Source organism: Amphiprion ocellaris, chromosome 2 (genome assembly GCF_022539595.1).
Source record: "Amphiprion ocellaris isolate individual 3 ecotype Okinawa chromosome 2, ASM2253959v1, whole genome shotgun sequence".
NCBI classification, from domain to species: Eukaryota; Metazoa; Chordata; class Actinopteri; family Pomacentridae; genus Amphiprion; species Amphiprion ocellaris.
In genome coordinates, this window is record NC_072767.1 from 20,575,838 (window position 1) to 20,594,884 (window position 19,047).

At 39.7% G+C, this 19,047-nt stretch overlaps 2 protein-coding genes and 1 long non-coding RNA gene across 3 annotated transcripts in view; 2 read left to right on the forward strand and 1 right to left on the reverse strand.

Annotated features, from left to right (window-relative positions):
* Positions 1 to 4,274: 4,274 nt before the first annotated feature.
* On the reverse strand, positions 4,275 to 6,422 carry LOC118471645 (uncharacterized). The gene is made up of 2 exons (XR_004848994.2): positions 6,076 to 6,422; positions 4,275 to 5,522 (listed from the first exon to the last, which is right to left on the reverse strand). It is a non-coding gene; the product is annotated as an uncharacterized LOC118471645 (long non-coding RNA).
* An 872-nt stretch (positions 6,423 to 7,294) lies between these two features.
* On the forward strand, positions 7,295 to 17,706 carry ak4 (adenylate kinase 4). The gene is made up of 5 exons (XM_023290509.3): positions 7,295 to 7,820; positions 8,733 to 8,852; positions 12,413 to 12,585; positions 13,522 to 13,640; positions 15,491 to 17,706. Exons 1-5 carry the CDS (start codon positions 7,679 to 7,681, stop codon positions 15,615 to 15,617), a joined length of 681 nt encoding a protein of 226 aa, XP_023146277.2. The 5' UTR covers positions 7,295 to 7,678; the 3' UTR covers positions 15,618 to 17,706.
* Positions 17,707 to 18,599: 893 nt separating this feature from the next.
* dnajc6 (DnaJ (Hsp40) homolog, subfamily C, member 6) overlaps positions 18,600 to 19,047 on the forward strand; it is a 49,004-nt gene continuing 48,556 nt past the window's right edge. The window contains exon 1 of the mRNA XM_055018267.1: positions 18,600 to 18,945. The gene's annotated coding sequence lies outside the window, so the exon portion shown is untranslated. The remainder of the gene's footprint in view (positions 18,946 to 19,047) is intronic.

Sequence of the window (19,047 nt, forward strand, 5' to 3'; positions counted from 1 at the left end):
TAAGTGAGTTTTGTTTATATTTTAATTTCATCTTTTTCTAAGGAACTTCAGTGAATTTGCTATGTGCTTCCTTTCTTTAGTCAGGGGAGACTCATCTTCCCAAAAGTTGCATGAAAATGTTTTTTTCTGCATTTTTTCTTTCTTTTTTTTAAACGGCTGTTTTCAGGGTCAGCAATAACCACTCAGTTTGAATTTTTAATTCAATATAATTAAGAAATCCTCAAAATGCAAGGAAAAAATAAATACAGAATTTCAAAACTCAATACCACACTGTAATTAATTTACAAAAGGTTTGTCTGTTAGTTGTTCACCAAATTACTATTCCTTCTCCTTTACTGAACAATCATGTCTATGAAGGTGCAAATATTCATTATCTATACACCGCTTATTCCTCAGCTGGATAGATTCTATTACAAGAGACTTAGGGTGAAGGCAGGGGACAGCCTGGACAGATCACCAGTCTATCACAGCATACTCACATTCACACCTACAATTTAGAATCAACCTCTAACCTTTAATCTCAGCATGTTTTTGGACTGTGGGAGGAAGCTGGAGAACATCCAAACTCCGCACAGACAGATCCCAGGCCGGAACGCGAACCAGGGATCCTCTAGCTGTGAGGCGACAGTACTAACCACCGAGCTACTGCGCAGCCCTGGTGCCAACATTCTCATTTCAAAAGTTGGAGTTTTTAGTTTCCACATTGACCCTGTGTGTTTTGTACATTGCACCAAGTGTGACATTAAGAAAACTTTTGATGTCACTAAATTATCTTTATATTTACATATTTAAAAATGAGACTTAGTGTGAACAAAGAGACACACTCCAGCTTCAGCAGATTAATGTGCAAATAGTATTTTAGAGTCAAATTTGGCACATATTGTGTGTCATTTTGTCATGTGAAGGGACACTCCAAAATGAAGTAATGATTAAAAACAAAGAAAAAACAACAATGCATTTCTAAGTACGGGGGGGTCACTATTTAAAGAAAAGTCTCCATTTACTTAAGTAAGTGGAATGTCCTACTAAGTGATAAAACACAGATTTAACACTTTGCCATTCTGTAGATGGGAAAAAATGATATCCTTGCTTTGATGTAACCCTCTAACGCCCCTAACTATTTTGGATATATTTGCTTAACTGGAAACTTTTGTGAGTGCATTCCAATGACGGTTTTCCCTTTTTATTCTCTCTCAAGTATCTTTAAGGTTGTTAAAATAATCGTAAACACTCTGACTGACAGCATGACCTTGTTCAAACTCCTCATTAAATCTTCATCATGATCACACAGTTTGGATTCATAAATAGTTTTACATCTGTTCATACTTTTCAAGGTGATGAACAGGAAATTTGGACAAATGAGTAAGGGAAGTGAAGAAAATATGTGAGTAATTCTCTTCTTAAAGTTACAAATCACAAAATCTAAAAACTCTGATTGTTGCTGTTAATGAACAGTGAATGGAGTTTACCAGCTTACAAAAGATCAAACAAAGAGACATGGTGACTGCTGCAGATATCAACATATACATTTTAAATGGCTGTTTAAAAAAATACCTCTGTGTAATAACAAACAGAGCATTAGTAAAGGTAGACTTAATTCTGCAACAGATGTTTATAGTAACAATTTATTTTAAGTCACCCCATTTAGCATTTATAATAATTTATAGCAGCTATAGGCATTTTAAATAGGTATTTATGTAGAGTGTTTGTTACAGTAGTTGACAAACGCATTAATAAGCAAATTATCTATGCTACTATATATGTTTATCTCGTGCATATAAATGCCAAACATGACTTGCTCCAGGGTTTGGCAGCAGTATCTCACATTAGGTGAGAACTGCGCACCAGATGACATCACGACAGCCGTTATGAACCATGAGTCATTTGGTTTATTGTTCCAGTAGTGTGTAGGGAATAGACAGGGACCTGAGTTGACAAAAGCAACAACAGCAAAAAACAAGCTTTCTTCATGTAGTCAAAGAATGAGGATGTGAGGGATCCTGCAAGACAAAATAAAAGTGCATGGTTCATTTTAAGGAAGGGACTTCCCATTCCTGTAATCTCTTACTGTCTTTTATTAAAGGAAGTGTGAGGAAAATCCCCTGTGATCATGGCCGTCAGTGGTAAGTAGAGTTTTAGATGTTTGCAGAAGCAGCTTTACAACATACTGTCGGGAAAGCTAGTGTGGGCTTGAATGCTTGTTCACATTTAGAAAAAAAACAACAACAACCTTTTCAGACATGTAAACCCCGCGTGACTGTTCATATTTTATTATTCAAAAAAATATGCCTTACCACAAAGTATCTAGATATCACATGGCTGAGTGAGGAAAACATGTGAATCAAGGCGAGATTAGCAGATTGAGGTTAGAGTGAGACAAAAACAAAATATGAACCATGACTCTTAAGGGGATTTCCACAGTAGCAGCGAGTGAAACATACTAAGGACAGGTGCGGAGTGACCTGTGGTTTATCAGATATGACTCAAACCATGCGTGTATTATTCAAAACAGAGTTCTGAAAAGTAGGATTCATTTCAGAATATTGACATCACAGATTATACAGCACAGATGTGTTTTAAATTATGGTATGTTGATATATCAGAAAAAATACCTGATGGTTACCAAAACAACACTGATTTAGCAATGCATGGGAAGATGGAGACTTTAGCTGTATGAATAACAAAAATATTTTGAATTATGTTGAACTGTTGTGGTTTTTATTCACATAGTAAATGAATAAATACTGTAAGTGCTTTATTTTGTCATTAAAACTGGAGATTTCGTTCAAATCTTTGAGCTGTATTTAATAGGAAACTAATCTTCTAACAACTTCAGCGTCAACATTTTGTTATTAAGGTTTCAGAGGCAGATTACACAACAGACAGAGCTGAAGACTTTGCTAACTAAACCACAAAGCACAGCAATAATAGGTCTGTAGCTCCCCCTGTTGGCAACAATGTGGACCAACTTTTGTTGAGTTGTCTGGACCTGTGCTCCCAGAAAGGAGCCAAGCACAGCTTTGCTTTATTTGCTTTATTTAAGCAGTCAGAAGTTACCCAGCATTGCAAAGAACATCTACATCAAAATAATCAGCTTTGACTGTGATGAAGAACCACAAAGCAGATTATGAATAGTGGCAATTTCCTTTGTAAGGTTTACTGACGTCATGCAAGTCTGTTTTAAAAACTTAGACCTGAATGAGCTTTGTTGGAGAAAGATCTGTCCAATCTGAGTATGTGTTAATAAATTCTAGAAGTAGGTACAAGTGTCTTCTTATGTCTGAATCTGTGCTATTATAAATATTCATTTGACTTGAATCAGTTCAATTTATTAATGGCAAACTCAGGACACAAGGGAGGCAAGACAACTCCAGGACTGGCCTCATGTTTCGTTCATAATCATCCTGAATAAGAGCATGGTATTTACTAAAATGTGAATGGGAGGTATTGACGAAATTGTGCAAATTTACGAAAACTGTGTAAAAAAAAATGCATTTTCTAAACTGGGTATGTCCTGCCTCAATAAAAGTTAGCTCTTATTGTCCCTCAAGGTACCATAAGATCTCACAGCTGCTAATGTCAGTCACGACAAACAAGAAACAACACGTCAGGTCATGATAACAAGGTTAAAAAAATACATTTTTAAAAATAAATTATTTGACATTTGCACTAGCTTACTTAGCTAGACAATGCATGCATGTTCCTATTCAAGGTGCCTTTTAAGCATTTGATACTCAGACTTTTTAATTTAAATAAAAAATGAATCGTGGAACTGACATCAGATGGCACCATTGTAACTCTTCAGCTATTGTTTTGTTTCACTCCATAGCTGACTGCTTTATGCCTGCAAGCCTCTGTCTTTAAGAGATTTTTTTAAAAGCAGAGATGATTTTTTTTTTTTTTAAATGTACACATTCGGAATAAAAAAAATACTTGTTATGCAATTTCCCCTCAGGGATCAATGAAGTGTTTCTAATTCTGAACTTGCAGATTTTTACCTTAGTAGCACTCAAATACACAATGATGTCTTAATATTAGATTCAGCTAGGGGAAATTATTTTTATAAATAAAAACAACAAACACAGCATTTTAAATATCCCGTTCAACTTTTATTATTCTTCACACCTTTTTTTATGTACATACTCACACTTGTCCACCTGCTCTTGGGTCTTCTGCTGCTTTGGTCACTGCACTAGTGTCAAGTTGGCAGCCATCCTTCAGTTATCACAGTACTGTACCTTCGATGGGGACAGCATCAGCACTGTGATAACTGAACCAGGGCAGCCTGTCAAATCTAGCAGTCCGTGGCTTCACTCCATTTGTCATCCACCCATAATATCCGTGCTGTACGATAACGTTTTCCTTTCGCATTCCTGCAGCTCCTCTGGTGGTATCTCATGTAATATCTCCAGCTTCTCATATATTGTACCACACAGAAGCTACAACTATAACAGATTCATTTTGCAGACTGCTATAGGCATGCAATTTAACAATACATCAGTTATTGAAGTATCCATTCCACCAATGACCTTCTAAAGATGGGATTTACATTTAAAAAAAAAACAAAACAAAACATTTTCGTCAAAAATGATTCCCTCGTAAATAAAGTTTCAAAGTCCGAGATTAAAAAAAGGCCCATTCATAGTTGGTTAGTGCAGAACTAAACATGCAGTCTGCTAAAAGAAAGGCTCTGTTATGTGAGAGGCTGCAGTCAGTTAAATCCCTCAACATTTACAGTCAAAGAATCATTATTCTGGTAGGAGGTATGACAGGTTTTGCTATTTGCACAGACAAACTGTTACAAATATTGATTCTGTCCTTCATAACACAGACACAGTTGCACATTATGTGTTAAAAAAATAGTGGTTTTGGGTAGGAGTTGCATGTAACAGTGACAAACACATGGAAATCCACTGACATCACTTTTCAAAAAACATTTTTCATTGGCGCTTTAACAGTGTCTAAAGAAAATCCAGTTAATGCACAAGGCAGCACATGCAACACGAACCCAGTGACCTAATAGATGTGGATCTGTGATGTCTCTCAGCTTGGAGTTGAGCTTTTTTTTCCTTTTTTTTTTAAGTCTCCAGTTTGCTGCTGCACAGAATCCTGGCAAATGTTTCATCTCATAAAACAATAACGGGTACAAAGACTTCATTTCTTTCTTTTCCCTCCCTCACCTCTTTGCTGCTTTTGGACGAGACAGTATATTATTCATACAAACCACAAGGCCGAGTGATGTCAGACTTGTTATGATTCTGGTCGCCGGCTCCTCCCCCTGCTCTCTCCTCCCCTTCCTCCCCTCTTCCCCTCCTCCCCTCCTCCTCACCCTCCTCGGCGGGAGAAGCCTCTCGAGCAGTCCGGTCGCGTCGCTTTGGCCGACGTAGCGGCTCCTCCTCCCTCGCCAGGCCGAGTCCGCCCCTCCGCGCTTCATGTAAACAACTCCATTAGGGCGCACTGGCCAAAAGCTGTCCACGGAGGACGTGGACGGCAACATGTGCAGCAACTAAAACAGGGGCGGGCTGGAGAACAAACACACAATCAGAGACGTTTGTTGTCATCCGTGGAAAAGAAAAAAAAAAGAAAGAAAAGAAAAAAAACACGAAAAAAACGCGCCCCTGTGATGAAAGCGCGTCCATATTGCGTAAAGCTTCAATGTAAATAACAGGCTTACAAGGGTGAAGGCACTTATCTCAATGTATAACGACAACAAAGAGGGCAGAAAATAGCAATCGCTTGTTGCCGTTTGCCACAAAGAAATAAATAAAAGTTGAGCCCAAATATTCCCAAACACGGCCATTTGTGCCACCACCACAATAACACGCACGCTCGCCCCAATCAAGCCCAATGTGCTCTTTAAAAACCGACCAAAAAAAGCGCAACAAATATCTATGTACAAGTGCAACGTTCGCATTGAATATTGTGCAGCCAAACGTTAACGCCCAGCAGTGCACACACACCCCTTTTTTTTCCTGGGCAAAAACAAACAGCACGCTGTGGGATCCAAATATAATCATTTATTCCTAATTGCATTGAGTCCGCATTAAACGCTGAAGAAATATTACGCGCACTTACCTGCGATTGCCCCGTTTAATCCCCCGTGTTTACATGAATATTTTTAATGACGCAGCAAGACCACACCGAGCAACGTGATTGTCGCCATTTTTTGTTGTTATTGAATTCTCCAAAACCATGTGACAGAAATGATCATGATTTTAAAAGCAGGCTTCCGGGTGCGCGGACAACAACAACTTGTTTTGCGAGGCTAAAAAAATAAAATTAAATTAAAAAAAGGTTAATCTTCCGAGTTGTCTGTCTTGCTGGATTAGTCTGGTTACTTCACGGACTCAACACTGAAGCCTGTGCGCAATATTTGACAGCTCCGGGACGCTGCCGCCGCCGTATGGCTCGCAACAAGTAGGCTACTCACTGGACTCCTCTCGTCCGCAAATGTTGCGTGGAATGACAGCGACTCATGTGCTCTTTTTTCCGCCCTCCTTTGCCTGTCTTTCTTGCGCCTCCTGTCAAACAGCACAAAAACCCCAGAGGAGATAGTAGCCCACCACCAAGCACGAGCAATAATGAAAGCTCCGATCGGTTGGAAATGCTGTCAACAAGTGGTAGAATCCAAGAATAGCCCGATGACACTCCTTATTTTATTGCAGAGCTGAGTTTCTCCATATCAACTTTTGTGATCGATTTCAAAAATTTGAGCCATCAGAGACCAATTTATTGTAAAATTCATTCTAAGAATTTTTTAATTTTTTAATTTTTATTTTTTTTTAAGTTTGCAGACCCACTGTTTGTGTGGCATCTCTTAAATTAGGGTCGTGACACTTTCTGGTTTTAGAAAATACCTGTAATCTCACCTTCAACATGCACTGAAGATGAGATTATTAGATTATCCACAGAAATCGTTTCCATTTCAATTTATGCACCTTATAATAAAGCTTCTCCAGCAGACAGGAGGACCAGTATTGTACTATTCCTTACTACAACCTACTAAACTTTGCTCTTTTGCGGTGCATTAGATGCTTTGGTATTATTTTATTGCGTGTTTTTGTTGTTAGTATGCATGAGGACATTCTCAGCCCATAGATAAATAGATGAACATGGCGTTTTCCTGTCTCATACACGCCCTGTGCAAAAATATAATCAGGATTATTAGACTTTCCCCTCTCAGATTTCGCCTGCACTGATAGACTACATCGTGCGTCCATAAAAAACTACAGTAACCAGTTTACCCCGCGGAGTTCAGTCGTCCGCATTTTTTCTGGATGATGTGCGCAGAAAAATAGGGCGTTGTGGAGACTCCCTCATTCATTCGCAGAGAAAACTCTCGTTCTTAAAGACGCAGCCGTGCGCAATGTATCCATAACAAAGCTGGAACGGAGAGAAAAAAGGGGAACAAGCGTTTTGATCTGAGTCAAAGAGCAGGTTATTCCCAATGTGCGCAGAGAGTGGGCTCTGCGTAAAGACCCACATACTCCAGTGACACGCTCAAATTGACATTGGCTACTTTTAAAGCCGCCCAGTCTTCTTCTGCCTCTTAGATCGCACACGCGTGCAGCTCATTAGGACTTTGATTAAGCGGTAAATCGGTCTCTTGCGCACAGGCAGCAATAAGTGGCATTTGAGCATCCCAGAGTTTTTGCAGCAGCCTGTTTTTGAGGAAGAAATGGCCAAGTTATTCCGAGCTGCTATCATGGGTCCACCAGGATCAGGGAAAGGCACGATATCCAAGAGGATTGCGCAAAGCTTTGGCCTGCAGTATCTGTCCAGTGGCCACTATCTGCGAGAGAGCATGGCGGCAAACACAGGTAGGAAACATCTGTACATGTGCTGAAGCCCAAACGTCAATACTGTGGTGTCAACAGGAAGAACATGCCTGCAGAAAAAAAGTTGAAGCGCGTCATTTACTGTGCTGCATATGTGTGTTTCACGATCCCTGCGTTTCCTTTCCTCTGGAGAGCCTCCTGATTGTGACCAAAATGCAAATACAGCCGAAGAAAGTTGCAGAATGAAGATAAATGTGGATTTTCTGGCTTGCAGTAGTTTTTATTAAAGCTCAGTTAACAGAAACTCTGCAGCCCTCAAACTCCACAACACCAAGAATTTCGGAGAAATCAGTTTTTACTGGATTTTTGCCTGGTGGAGTTTTCTTGCACAAATATCTGACAATGTTTTACTCCAGTTAAAGTCTAATGTTGAAGTTTATACTGTTATCATTTCCTCAAATCTCCTAAACCGCTCGTTGTGTCTCCCCTAACTTCCTCATAGCAAACCAACTGGAATCAATTTAAATCCCAGCCTGTGCCAAGGCCATGTATACTGAAAATAAAGCTGATTTCAGAGCAGAAAGTTGGAGTAAAAGCCTGAGTGCCTGGCCAACCCAAATGCCTGAGTAAGGTTATGACTTGCTGGATGCATTTTTCTTCTCTTTTCAAACAAATTTTTCTGCACTTTATAAACCAGTGAATTCAAGAGGCGTGTTTGTTTGAGGAAGTCTGAATTGGCAGAGTATTTATGTAATTATCCACACTAGGCCTGAGGGTTTCCAGTGAAATTTAAGAGTAAGATAGAAACAGCTACTTATTTTTGCAGGGACAGAAATTTAGGTTGGATACTTCGAATACAACAGGCCATTCCCTGCCTCTTTTGTTTTGAACTTGAAAGTCAGGGAGCACAAGCATTTACGCATAGTCTATCTTCACCTGTCTGTTGTTTATCAGAGGCAGGGGTGCTGGTGAAGTCCTATGTAGAGAGAAGCATGCTGGTGCCCGACCATGTGATGACCAGACTGATGCTGCCCAGACTGGAGCAGCTGAGCGGCCACAGCTGGCTGCTGGACGGTAAGAAAACAGTGTTTCTGTTGCAGTTCCTGCTTTTTAAAATTTCATTCTACTGAACCTTTGTCCTGATTACCTATTGTAAGGGAATATGTTTCGAATAATGCAGTGTCATGGCAGTGGTAGTAACTGCCTGCCGTCCCTTACATCTGATTGGCCGCCACAGGTGCCACCCCCAAAGGCCGGGCCATCAGGCAAGCATTTTTTTACTTTTGTACACCTCTGCATTTTGAGAAACATGATCACAAAGTGCCACATGAGATGCCCCCTTTCCTTCAGTATGAGGCGGTAGTAGAGTGAGCTCAACGTTATCCTACATCTGTGGGTAATTAATGCTCCGAGGCACTGAGTTCAGTGCCAGCAGCCCCTAACTGTTACTGAACTTACAGTAGTCAGATGTTTGAGTTCAGATTCAAAGAAAAGAAGTCCTCCAAGAGCCATTTTTGATTATTGGATCAACAGGGTCAAGCAAGTTCTCTGTGCTTGCTTGATCTCTTTTGTAATTTATAATATTATTACAGTCAGTGCAAAATGATCCCCCCCCCAAACCTAAGCAGAGTAAATGTGGGACACATTTTTTTAAAATATTTGTCCTATGATGGATCAAACTACTGTAGTGTAACATTAGTAGTAATCAGATCATATACTGCGTGCCAATATGTTGTTCATTTTTGTGCATGGATTATATAATAATTTGCATATTAATGGAAAATGTGTAAAGCCAAAGCCAGTCTCTTGTTGCTATGCTGAAGTCAAATACCTCAAGTAGCTGAAACATGAGTTTCACAATACTGTTATTTGTTTTGTTTTTTTTATATGTATTTTTTGAGGACACTGAGTGATGTCCTGAGATGACAAAAACCAACAGATCATTGTGTCTTTTTCAAGGTTAAAAATTAGCCCCTATCGCCAAGAGAGATGCCAAACGTTGACGAGACCAGCAAGTGAGCGTTAAACACATTTAAACCTTGAAACACGATCAGTAAACAAATAATTGAGCAAGAGGAGAGGGAAGGCAAACACACACTCTCTCTCACACACACGTGCCTCCCTGAAGCCTCTCAGTCATGTTTATCTCATGACTCTGACAGGCTGACTTATTGGTGTCAGCAGGATACTGACTTGTGTGGTGTAATTCACAATTTTAAGTTTTCAAATGCACATGTTATACTAGTTAATTCCTTTCACTTTCCCACCAAGTAAGAAAATATATCCTCCTAATGTGTACAGTGTATACACATAGTTGTGTCTCTCTCTCTGTTGCAACCTTTGATTAGTGCCTTCCTCTCACTCATTTGTGGGCAGCATGATACATTGATGGTTAGAGAAATTTAACAATGCTTTATTGACCAGACAGAAGAACATGCCAGTTTCCACTTGAACACATAAGGAAGCAATAAACTGAGGATGAGCCCAAATGCATGCATGCCTATCAAATTTAAAGGAAAAAAATGTGGTTTTGGAAAATGCTTAAAAATAAAGAACCGACACGAAGAGCGAGTTCCCTATGTGAGCTAATGCATCCCATGTGTGCTTGAGAAAGACAGTGAATACCCACCAACCTTCATGGTGGTGTCCTGTAGGTCACCTTGACTTCTGACCTATCAGTAGAGAGAAGAGGACAGGAGTCGGCCCCTTTCTGTTTCCATTGTCATGCAACAACAACAAATAGCTGTTCCTCCAGTTCTGTGAGCATGGGGAAAACAGAACACTGTTCAAGAGGTGAACACTGCTGCTCAGTGAGGACATGGAGAAGGCAGAAAAATGGCGTGTGTGATCAGCATTGTGACCTGCATTTATATTACCCATGTTTTATGTTTTAGGACCAGTCAGAAGCATCTACTCTAGAGTAGGTACTTTCTTTTCCCCTGGGAGCTGACCTTAAAGTATTACACAGGCTGGTTTGGTGATCTGAACTTGTTTTGAAGGTTCATGCCACTCTAAAATGAGTCTAAGTTTCTTCAGTGGAACTCTACCTAATGTGTTGCTGTAAAGATCACAGCAATAAAATCTAGCCGTAACTGTATTGTACAAGTCTCATAGCAAATATGGAACAGAAGCTTAGGTGATAAGTTACAGCAACAAGGCTCAAGTCAGTCGGACAGTTTCTCTGTTGGTTCAGACTGGTCTCCTGACTTTTCCTCTACTAAGACTTTGAGGGTTTTTTAAAATTTATTTGAAGTGAATTACTTTGGACTAATACTAATAGATGGATTGATGTGTGTGTGGCCCTTATGCAATATTTTGTGCATACCTTGGTGATCATTGGCACGTTTTCACTTTTCAAGCTATGAAATATGGTAAAATAGTCCTACCAACTCCTCAAAATGAACTGGAATAATCTTTGTGATCCTGACATCTAGCGCCATCTTCAGGTCAAAATTTCAATCTGTCCCAAAATCTGATTTTTAAAACTAGTGTTCTAGTCTGCCTCAGCTGTATTAATAAATGTTGATATGCAAAAGTAGCTCCACTAAAAAGGAGACGATAGTAAACCTGTCAAACATCAGCATGCTTGCATTTACATTGACATGCTTATATTAATAGCATTTCATTTTTCTCTTTAGAGTTATTCATATTGATCCTAATCACAACATATGTCATCGCAAGGGCACTTTACATTATAAGGTGAAAGAAACCCTGAGCAGCACTTTTCAACAGTAGGGAGGAAAACTCCACTTCAAAGGTACCATGTTGAGTCTCTTCTCAGCAAATGAATCAAATCTTACTTGTTCCCACAGTGTGTGTCTCAGTTTTTCAGCTCTAGATGCTGCAAAGATGGTTAATTTTTACCATGACTGTATAACCCCTGGTCCTAAATGGGGTTGGTTTGCTTTGAAAACCAATGAGCCGCTGCTGTTCCTGCCTCAGTGCGAGTCTGTGTCACAGTTTAAGCTGGATAACTAGTGGTTAGTTAGGTGTTTCATTGCACCTGGGTCAAATTATTACTCGCTTGTTAACCTGTAGGTGAGGACTGGCAGAAGGAAATGTCTTCATGTCTTAACAGCTTTTAGTTTGCACCTCCAAGTTTCAACCAACCACAAAATGCAATAAAAATGGATTTCCACCATTTGGGACCTTTTCACAGGGAGAAGCCTCCGACAGAAAGAAGCTCAAGGTTTGGGCTTCACTTCTGGCTCAACCCTAAATACAGCTTCACAGAGCTGCTAGCGTGACTGTAGAGTCTTGTCTTCTTGTTGCTGCTGGTGGTTTATTCAGGCCGTGTAACTGACAGCTTTGTTTTCTCAGTAAGTTCATTCACAAGTGCATAATCCTGTTATTATCTCAGGGCTCCAAACCATTTCACTGGAAAACTGGAAACGGTGTCAGTCCAAGTTCACCTTCTGTCAGCTACTGATATTGGCAAACTTTTAAACAGGAAATTACAGCGTATAAGAGTGTGAAATGGTGTTGTTGACTTGGCCGTAATGATGGCAATATATGCGTTTCAGTCTTAAATGCAGCTGAATGATAAACAAAGGCCTTACATCAGTGTATGCACCACTTTTTCCTGGTTGCCGATGCCTCACACATCCCCCCTCTTCCCTCTGATACGTTCCCAGGTTTTCCTCGCACACTGTCGCAGGCCCAGGCCCTCAACAGTTTGTGTCAGCTCGACTTGGTCATCAGCCTCAACATCCCCTACGAGACTCTGAGAGAGAGACTGAGCGACCGCTGGATCCACCCAGCCAGCGGTAGAGTCTACAACATGGGCTTCAACCCACCCCGAGTGAAGGTGTCAAATCTGGAAGTGGCAGTTTAGTTACAATCTACAGAATATACAGCAGGGAGGAATTTAATGTGTGGTCAAAATGAAAGACTGAAGGCAGATGATGAATTGTCTTTATTCAGTACGCCACCCTTCAGCTAGACAACACTCCTGCAGCTTGTTGGTTCTCTTTGTAAACTCCTAATCACCAGACAGACTAGTTGGTATTTTATAGAATTGAAATATGAACTTTTTTCTAACATGGACATATTTACTTAAGTGATTCACAGATATTTTAAAAAATTAGACCATATACATACTTTCAGGACACACAAAATATACATGATAAAAGAAAATGTGTCCAATATACAACTTACAGTAACGTAATGTGGAAACGTGAAGTCGCCAGTGCACATACACCCACAACGGACGATGAAGATGACACGGCCTGCCTTAAATTTGAAATGAAAAAGAAAGGCACATTGACAGAATTTATTTCAGTTTTCCAACATAGGAAACAGAATGTAGAAGATGTCTTTTTATTGTGAAAAAAAAAATGAGTCACATCATTCATAGTGAATGTTTTCAGAATTTTAAGAATCATGTGGAAAGAACATGTAAACAAAGCAAATATTTTTAAGCTAAAATAGTTGTGCTAAAAGTCAATTTGTGAAAATATATAATATAATCTATAGTAGAGCTTGAAAAGAGGGTATGGTGATAGTAGTGCATTATGTTGACTATAACATTCAAGCTGTTTGCACTTTATATATTTTTAATACATGAGCACCCTAAGATCAATACATGGGTATTGATGTTGTCTAAATGCAGTATGCTGTGATGCAGGCAGTTTTGTTGTTTAATTATTTATCTTGTTGTGCTGCGATGTAATCCTTTTTGCGGTAAGTTATTGCAGCATTGTCTTGAGTTGACATCATTGTGACCTTGCGTTGCCTCCCTCAGGGTAAGGATGACGTCACCGGTGAGCCACTGATTCAGCACGATGACGACAAGCCCGAAGCTCTGATGGCCAGACTGAGACACTACAAAGACGTGGCAAAGCCGGTCATAGACTTGTACAAGTCAGTAAATACTTCGTTTTAACAATGCACGGTCTGCACTCAGATTTTGATGTCATTTTACATTACAACAACCAGTTTCGCTAAAGAATCACAAATATTTTTGGTTTATTTCCTGTAAGCAGCAACTTAGAAAATCAGAATCACAATGAATTAAGGGAGATGAGCTACCAGAATGGAAATTAACTGGTTTTATAGTAACATTAAAGTATTGTGATGTGTTATTGTCACAACAAAATGAGATGTTGACACTGAAAAGCAGTACATTCCTATGTATTGTTGGACACACAAAATCAAACTCCAAAACAAAACACAAAGATGTTGTGAAAGAGATTAAATCAGTTTTCTTTCATTTGGGATATGGGCATTCAAAATCTTTTATTGGCTTATTTTCTCCTTAATTTTCTTTTAATAATTTACTGCTGCACTAGCCTCTGCAGTCAAGCTCTTTTGCTAGATGTCACAGATGGTTTTCTGAGATAACTACATTCATTGCACATGATTTATCATTTGTTTTAATGATGGCCCTAGTTAAAGGGCAACTCCTTTTGTAGCTCCAGACGTAGGTGGGTAATATTTCAGTAAATGTCTTGGTCTTGGTACAGTGGTCCCTCGCCATATCATGGTTCACTTTTCGCAGTCTAACTGTATCGTGGATTTTTAAATTGCATTTGGTATTGCGGATTTTTCGCTATATCACGGGATTTTGGGGTATATAGGTATTTTCATACATTTATTATTGTGGCGAGCAGCACTGAAGAACAATGCTGGAAACAGGATATCAGCCTTTTATGTACTCTGCAGCTGGCTGAGGCTCTTATTTTGACACACACAGCAAGCAGCACTAAAGAAAATGTGGCAGGAAGTGATCAAACACGCTACACTTCGCACTCACGGTCCTGACAATATAACACATAACCAAACTATCTAAGCTGACTAAACCACAAAAATATAATAAAACACAAACACGAATAACACTAACATAAACCACAATAATCACATTTAAACCTCCAACACCCTGAACTCCTATGGTCCATTGCAGCACAACAGTTCAGTCACAGTGACCAGCTCTGCGATTACTACCTTATTTTAATTATTTTTGCAGTAAAATAAGCATTTTCTAGCCTAATAAATTGGAAACAACATAAAAAATATATTTAAAAAATTAAAACATCTTAAAAGAATATTAAATGGAAATAAAATGCGTATTGTAGAGCGCTGGGCACTGATTGGCTCAGCGACCAGAGCATCAGTCTTCTCTGTCTCCCATGTGTAGCAGCATCTGGCCTTGTCCATTTCACACGTCTGATCGCTGCACATACTGTTGCTCTGCTGTGAGTGGGGAGGGTTTATAAAGCCTTAAAATTTATATAAATAATAAAATAAATATGGTCACTACTTCGTGGATTTTCATCTGTCTCGGGGGGTCTGGAACGTAACCTAGGCGATGGACAAGGGACCGCTGTAATGGCACTTGAGTCCAAAGACTGCAAGCTTGAAAAATGAAATAAAACGGTGAGTCCTGGAGTTAGAGAAATCCAAGGGTCACTACATTTTAGTAGCCCACTCCCTACCTCTGCTTGCACTAGCTGCTGCTAGCATGACACACCTGACTTATACTGGACATTTCAGGAGCTGGGGTTTGTGCACGTACTATAAAAGTTGATATCCCTGATTCTACTGCATCCATTGTTGGTTCTTTTTTCAAAAACTGTCTTTTGTGAGATCAGCAATGCTATAAGGAAGGAATGCTTAGTTGCTGGACTATTTTTTAACATCTAGAGACAATAATAGCTGCAACGAAAACCTGCTTTCCTCCTTATTTGTTCATCCGTCTTTGTTTCCTCACTCAGGTCACAAGGAATCCTGCACTCGTTTTCCGGTACAGAGACGGACCGGATTTGGCCTTACATCAACTCTCTCCTCAACGCCAAGATGCACACGCAGCCGACAGATGCCTGCCAAACCCAGACACCCTGACACTACTGAGAGAGAAGCCACGGGGTTGGAGGAGGAGGAGGAGGAGGACGAGGCAGGGTGAAGTCTTTACGTGGTAGCCTTGTGTCAGCTTTGAGCTTCCTCATTAGAGGTCTGAAGGAAAGGACTAAGACAGTGATCAGCACGTTTGTGATTCAATCTTCAATCACTAGTTGGGTTTTCAGATGAATGGCTGTATGTAAATATTTCAGGAGCTTTGTACTGAAGATTGTGACAAATTCCACGTAATCACAGTAAAAATGTTCACATCCTGCAAGGCAATATCAAAACGGATCATTTTTGTAAATCGACATTTCACACAAGCACCTGCTTTTCACATTTGACTTTATTTTTAGTTTATTCAAGCTACACTATGAATAGGCCAAAAACAGGACTCAAAAAATTCAGATTCAGGAATTTTCTTGACAGTAAAAAAATTACAACACTAAAATATGGAAACCAAAAACTGAGAGGTTTGGTAAATCAAAGCATTATGTGAGACTGATTTGCTGCTGTAATGAAAGTAATATGCTATTCAAACACAGATAATGAAAAAATCTGGTATCTTGACATATCCAATGATGCATGGTAGAATTTCTTTGTTGACAATAACAAACAATATCACATTTTTCTATAAATATACTGTGTGGGTGTGAATTTAATTATCCTTCATTTTGCCATAATGTCACAACACTCTGAAACTGAGGAATTATAGCTTTCACTGAGTAGAAAATGCACAAATTTCAGTCTCACCACAATCATAACCCACCAGAAGTGACGCTCAGCATGGTGTCATCTACAACCAGATCTGTGCTTTGACAGATGACCATCTGGGTACTTTTTTTTGTTTTTGTTTTTTCTCAAATGCTAGAAACCTGAAAACGCCTGCATGCTGTGTTGCCTGCACCTGCAAGTCACAATTTCATGAAGCAGTTTTTAGCTCTTCACTTGTATCAGCGCAGTGTTTCTAGAGTATATCCATCATACACAGACGATGTGCACCGTATAAACTGCTATTCTTAACTTTAATGCTGGAATGCCACAAACTTTTCTAAGCAGTCGTCTCTGGGTGTGGTCCAAGAAGACCTCGCTGTCGCTCTGCGGCATGAAGACAGATGAAGACAGATGCCTTCAATGTTACAGTCCTTTAAATGTACTACACGATTGCCTTGAGATTTGTCATCAAAATGTCGTATTTTTGTTACAATGTAATTTTTTCTTTTTTTTGCAGTGATTGTTCAATTATAAAATACTGTTGGATTCTAACTTTAGCAAGAGGTCACTTGTCGATTCTGTCTAGGTCATATATGTAAAATGTTGTTTTTTCCCTTCCATATTGTGTGAATGTATAAATCTCTGTTACAAGATGACCAATTTGTAAAATGTCCAGCTTTGATTCGCAGCTTTTCATTGTGATTGTTTTTACGGCTTGTCATAATTAATCACCATACAGAACAGCTTATGTTCGGTCATTTGAAGTTTGCCTCAAGCACAGTAGTGACCAACATGTGCAATAGAACAACCAAATAAGATTTGTTTTTCAGTTCTGGCAATACTGACATTCCAGTTTTAAAAAACTTTCTTGTAAATGTTTCATCACCTTAATTGACTCTAAAATAGCACCAAAATGCAAATTCAGGGATTGGCCATGGGCAACACATGCTTTCCATCAGTTTTTCTTTTTTTTTTCTTTTTTTTTTCTTTTTTTTTTTGTTTTCCATTTCTGGGGGGTCAAATGATATTGTGTGTTGTGTGCTGTACATTACATAGTGAAGTATTTTGAGTTTCCGTAGATGGGAGACCAAAGAAGAAGAAACTGTCAGAGAATTGCAGCAGAAAAAGTGTGAAGTGTGTTCATGTTCATTTGATAAACATGTCTGGAGAGCAGCTGATTTACACTGTGGTTTGTGCTGTGCTGACTCTATAGCTGGATGCTCAGTCTCGCTGAATGATTGGGTGTGATGCACTAAACTGTACATAACCACAACACACTGCTGTTATGTAACACCAGTGAGTTTCTTTTCTGCCCTGTGTTCATACTATGCTGTCTGCAGATATTACATTCCAAGAACAATAAAAAGAAATATTTTCCCATGTCTGCTTTTGTTGTCTGTCTATATGACTCATCTACTACTTGTTTTGCAACACACTGCACCTACTCCACTGACGGTTTATTAGTTAAGGGCCAGACTGCATTTTGTGCAAGACAACCACTTAATTCATACTAAAGTGATTAAGCTCACAGACAGGATTTCTGCACATAGGTTGCTTAAATATTTCTGTTCAAGGAAGCGGTGCAGTCACAAGTCTCAACACCAACGCTGTCTTTCTTTTTACTTGCAGTAAAAATAATGGAAATGCTTGTCCCCTCCCTTCTTTGCTCCTTGATCTTTCAAATCATGTGAGAAAAACAGGAAGTAGCAGGAGGGTGTGCAAACTTAAGCGCAAAAGCAAAGGTGGATATTTAAAACGCACTGAAAAACACACACAGACACGTATGGATAGGAGCAGTATCTGTATCTCCTCCTACTTGTCTAATCCTGTCGGATCAGTAAATAAAGCCCATGTGCATTAGGGCTTGGGTGAAACTCCTGCTCCACTTTAACGCATTACATCTGCTGTGTTTACCTTTGACAAGAGGTGCAGGGCAGCGTTTGCATGCTAGAACCATAACAACAGGACAATATTATCTATCACTGTGTCTAAAATCAATAATTGTCAACCTTCAGGATTAACAGGTGTTCTTTTGGAGACTCCAACTAGACAAAATTCAGATGTTTAGAGTGCACATTCTTTAAAATATCTATTTTTTCTTTTTGACTACTGGTGGATGTCACAAGGGTTGTTTTTTAAATTACTGCAGTTCTCCAAAGAGGTATTCTTCACCACATTCCCCTTTCTGAAGTCCACTCCTGGTTTTTCTGTTTCAGGACGCGCTGCCAGACGCAGTTTCCACCGCACAGATCCATGAACATCCTCGCTGCTGCCCTCTCCTCGCTTACGCACATCCACACCTTCTGCAGATCTACCAATCGCCATCGCAGGACGGTGTTTGTTGATCATATGCCAAAATGTGATTATACGATGATGCTGTAACCCGGTGCAGCCTTCTGTGATATATATTTTTTTAACCTATAGGTTAAGTTGGCGCTACGCAGGGAAATCCTGACAGGATAGCGTGAGTCTTCGGACGTTTAACGCTTTGACCTTTGACTGGCAGCGAATGACAAATCAAAGGTCGGTGTGTGTGCGCGGAGTCGGGGTTCAAAGCGCATCTCCAGCACGGCACAACACGACGCTCCCGGGAGAATGCTAGAAAGCGCTCTGAAAGGTAAAAGTCATCTGCTGGGTTTTGGGGTCCTTTGTTTTGATGTGATTCTTGTTTGACTGACTCAGCCTCCCCTGTGCGAAGATGGAGGGAGAGCATCATGAT

Bases quoted from the DNA above. Each gene is read 5' to 3' on its own strand.
- ak4 (XM_023290509.3), top strand. From the start codon at position 7,679: ATGGCCAAGTTATTCCGAGCTGCTATCATGGGTCCACCAGGATCAGGG. The intron at 7,821-8,732 runs GTAGGAAACATC...GTTGTTTATCAG, and splicing joins GAGCATGGCGGCAAACACAG to AGGCAGGGGTGCTGGTGAAG. The intron at 13,641-15,490 runs GTCAGTAAATAC...TTCCTCACTCAG, and splicing joins CCGGTCATAGACTTGTACAA to GTCACAAGGAATCCTGCACT.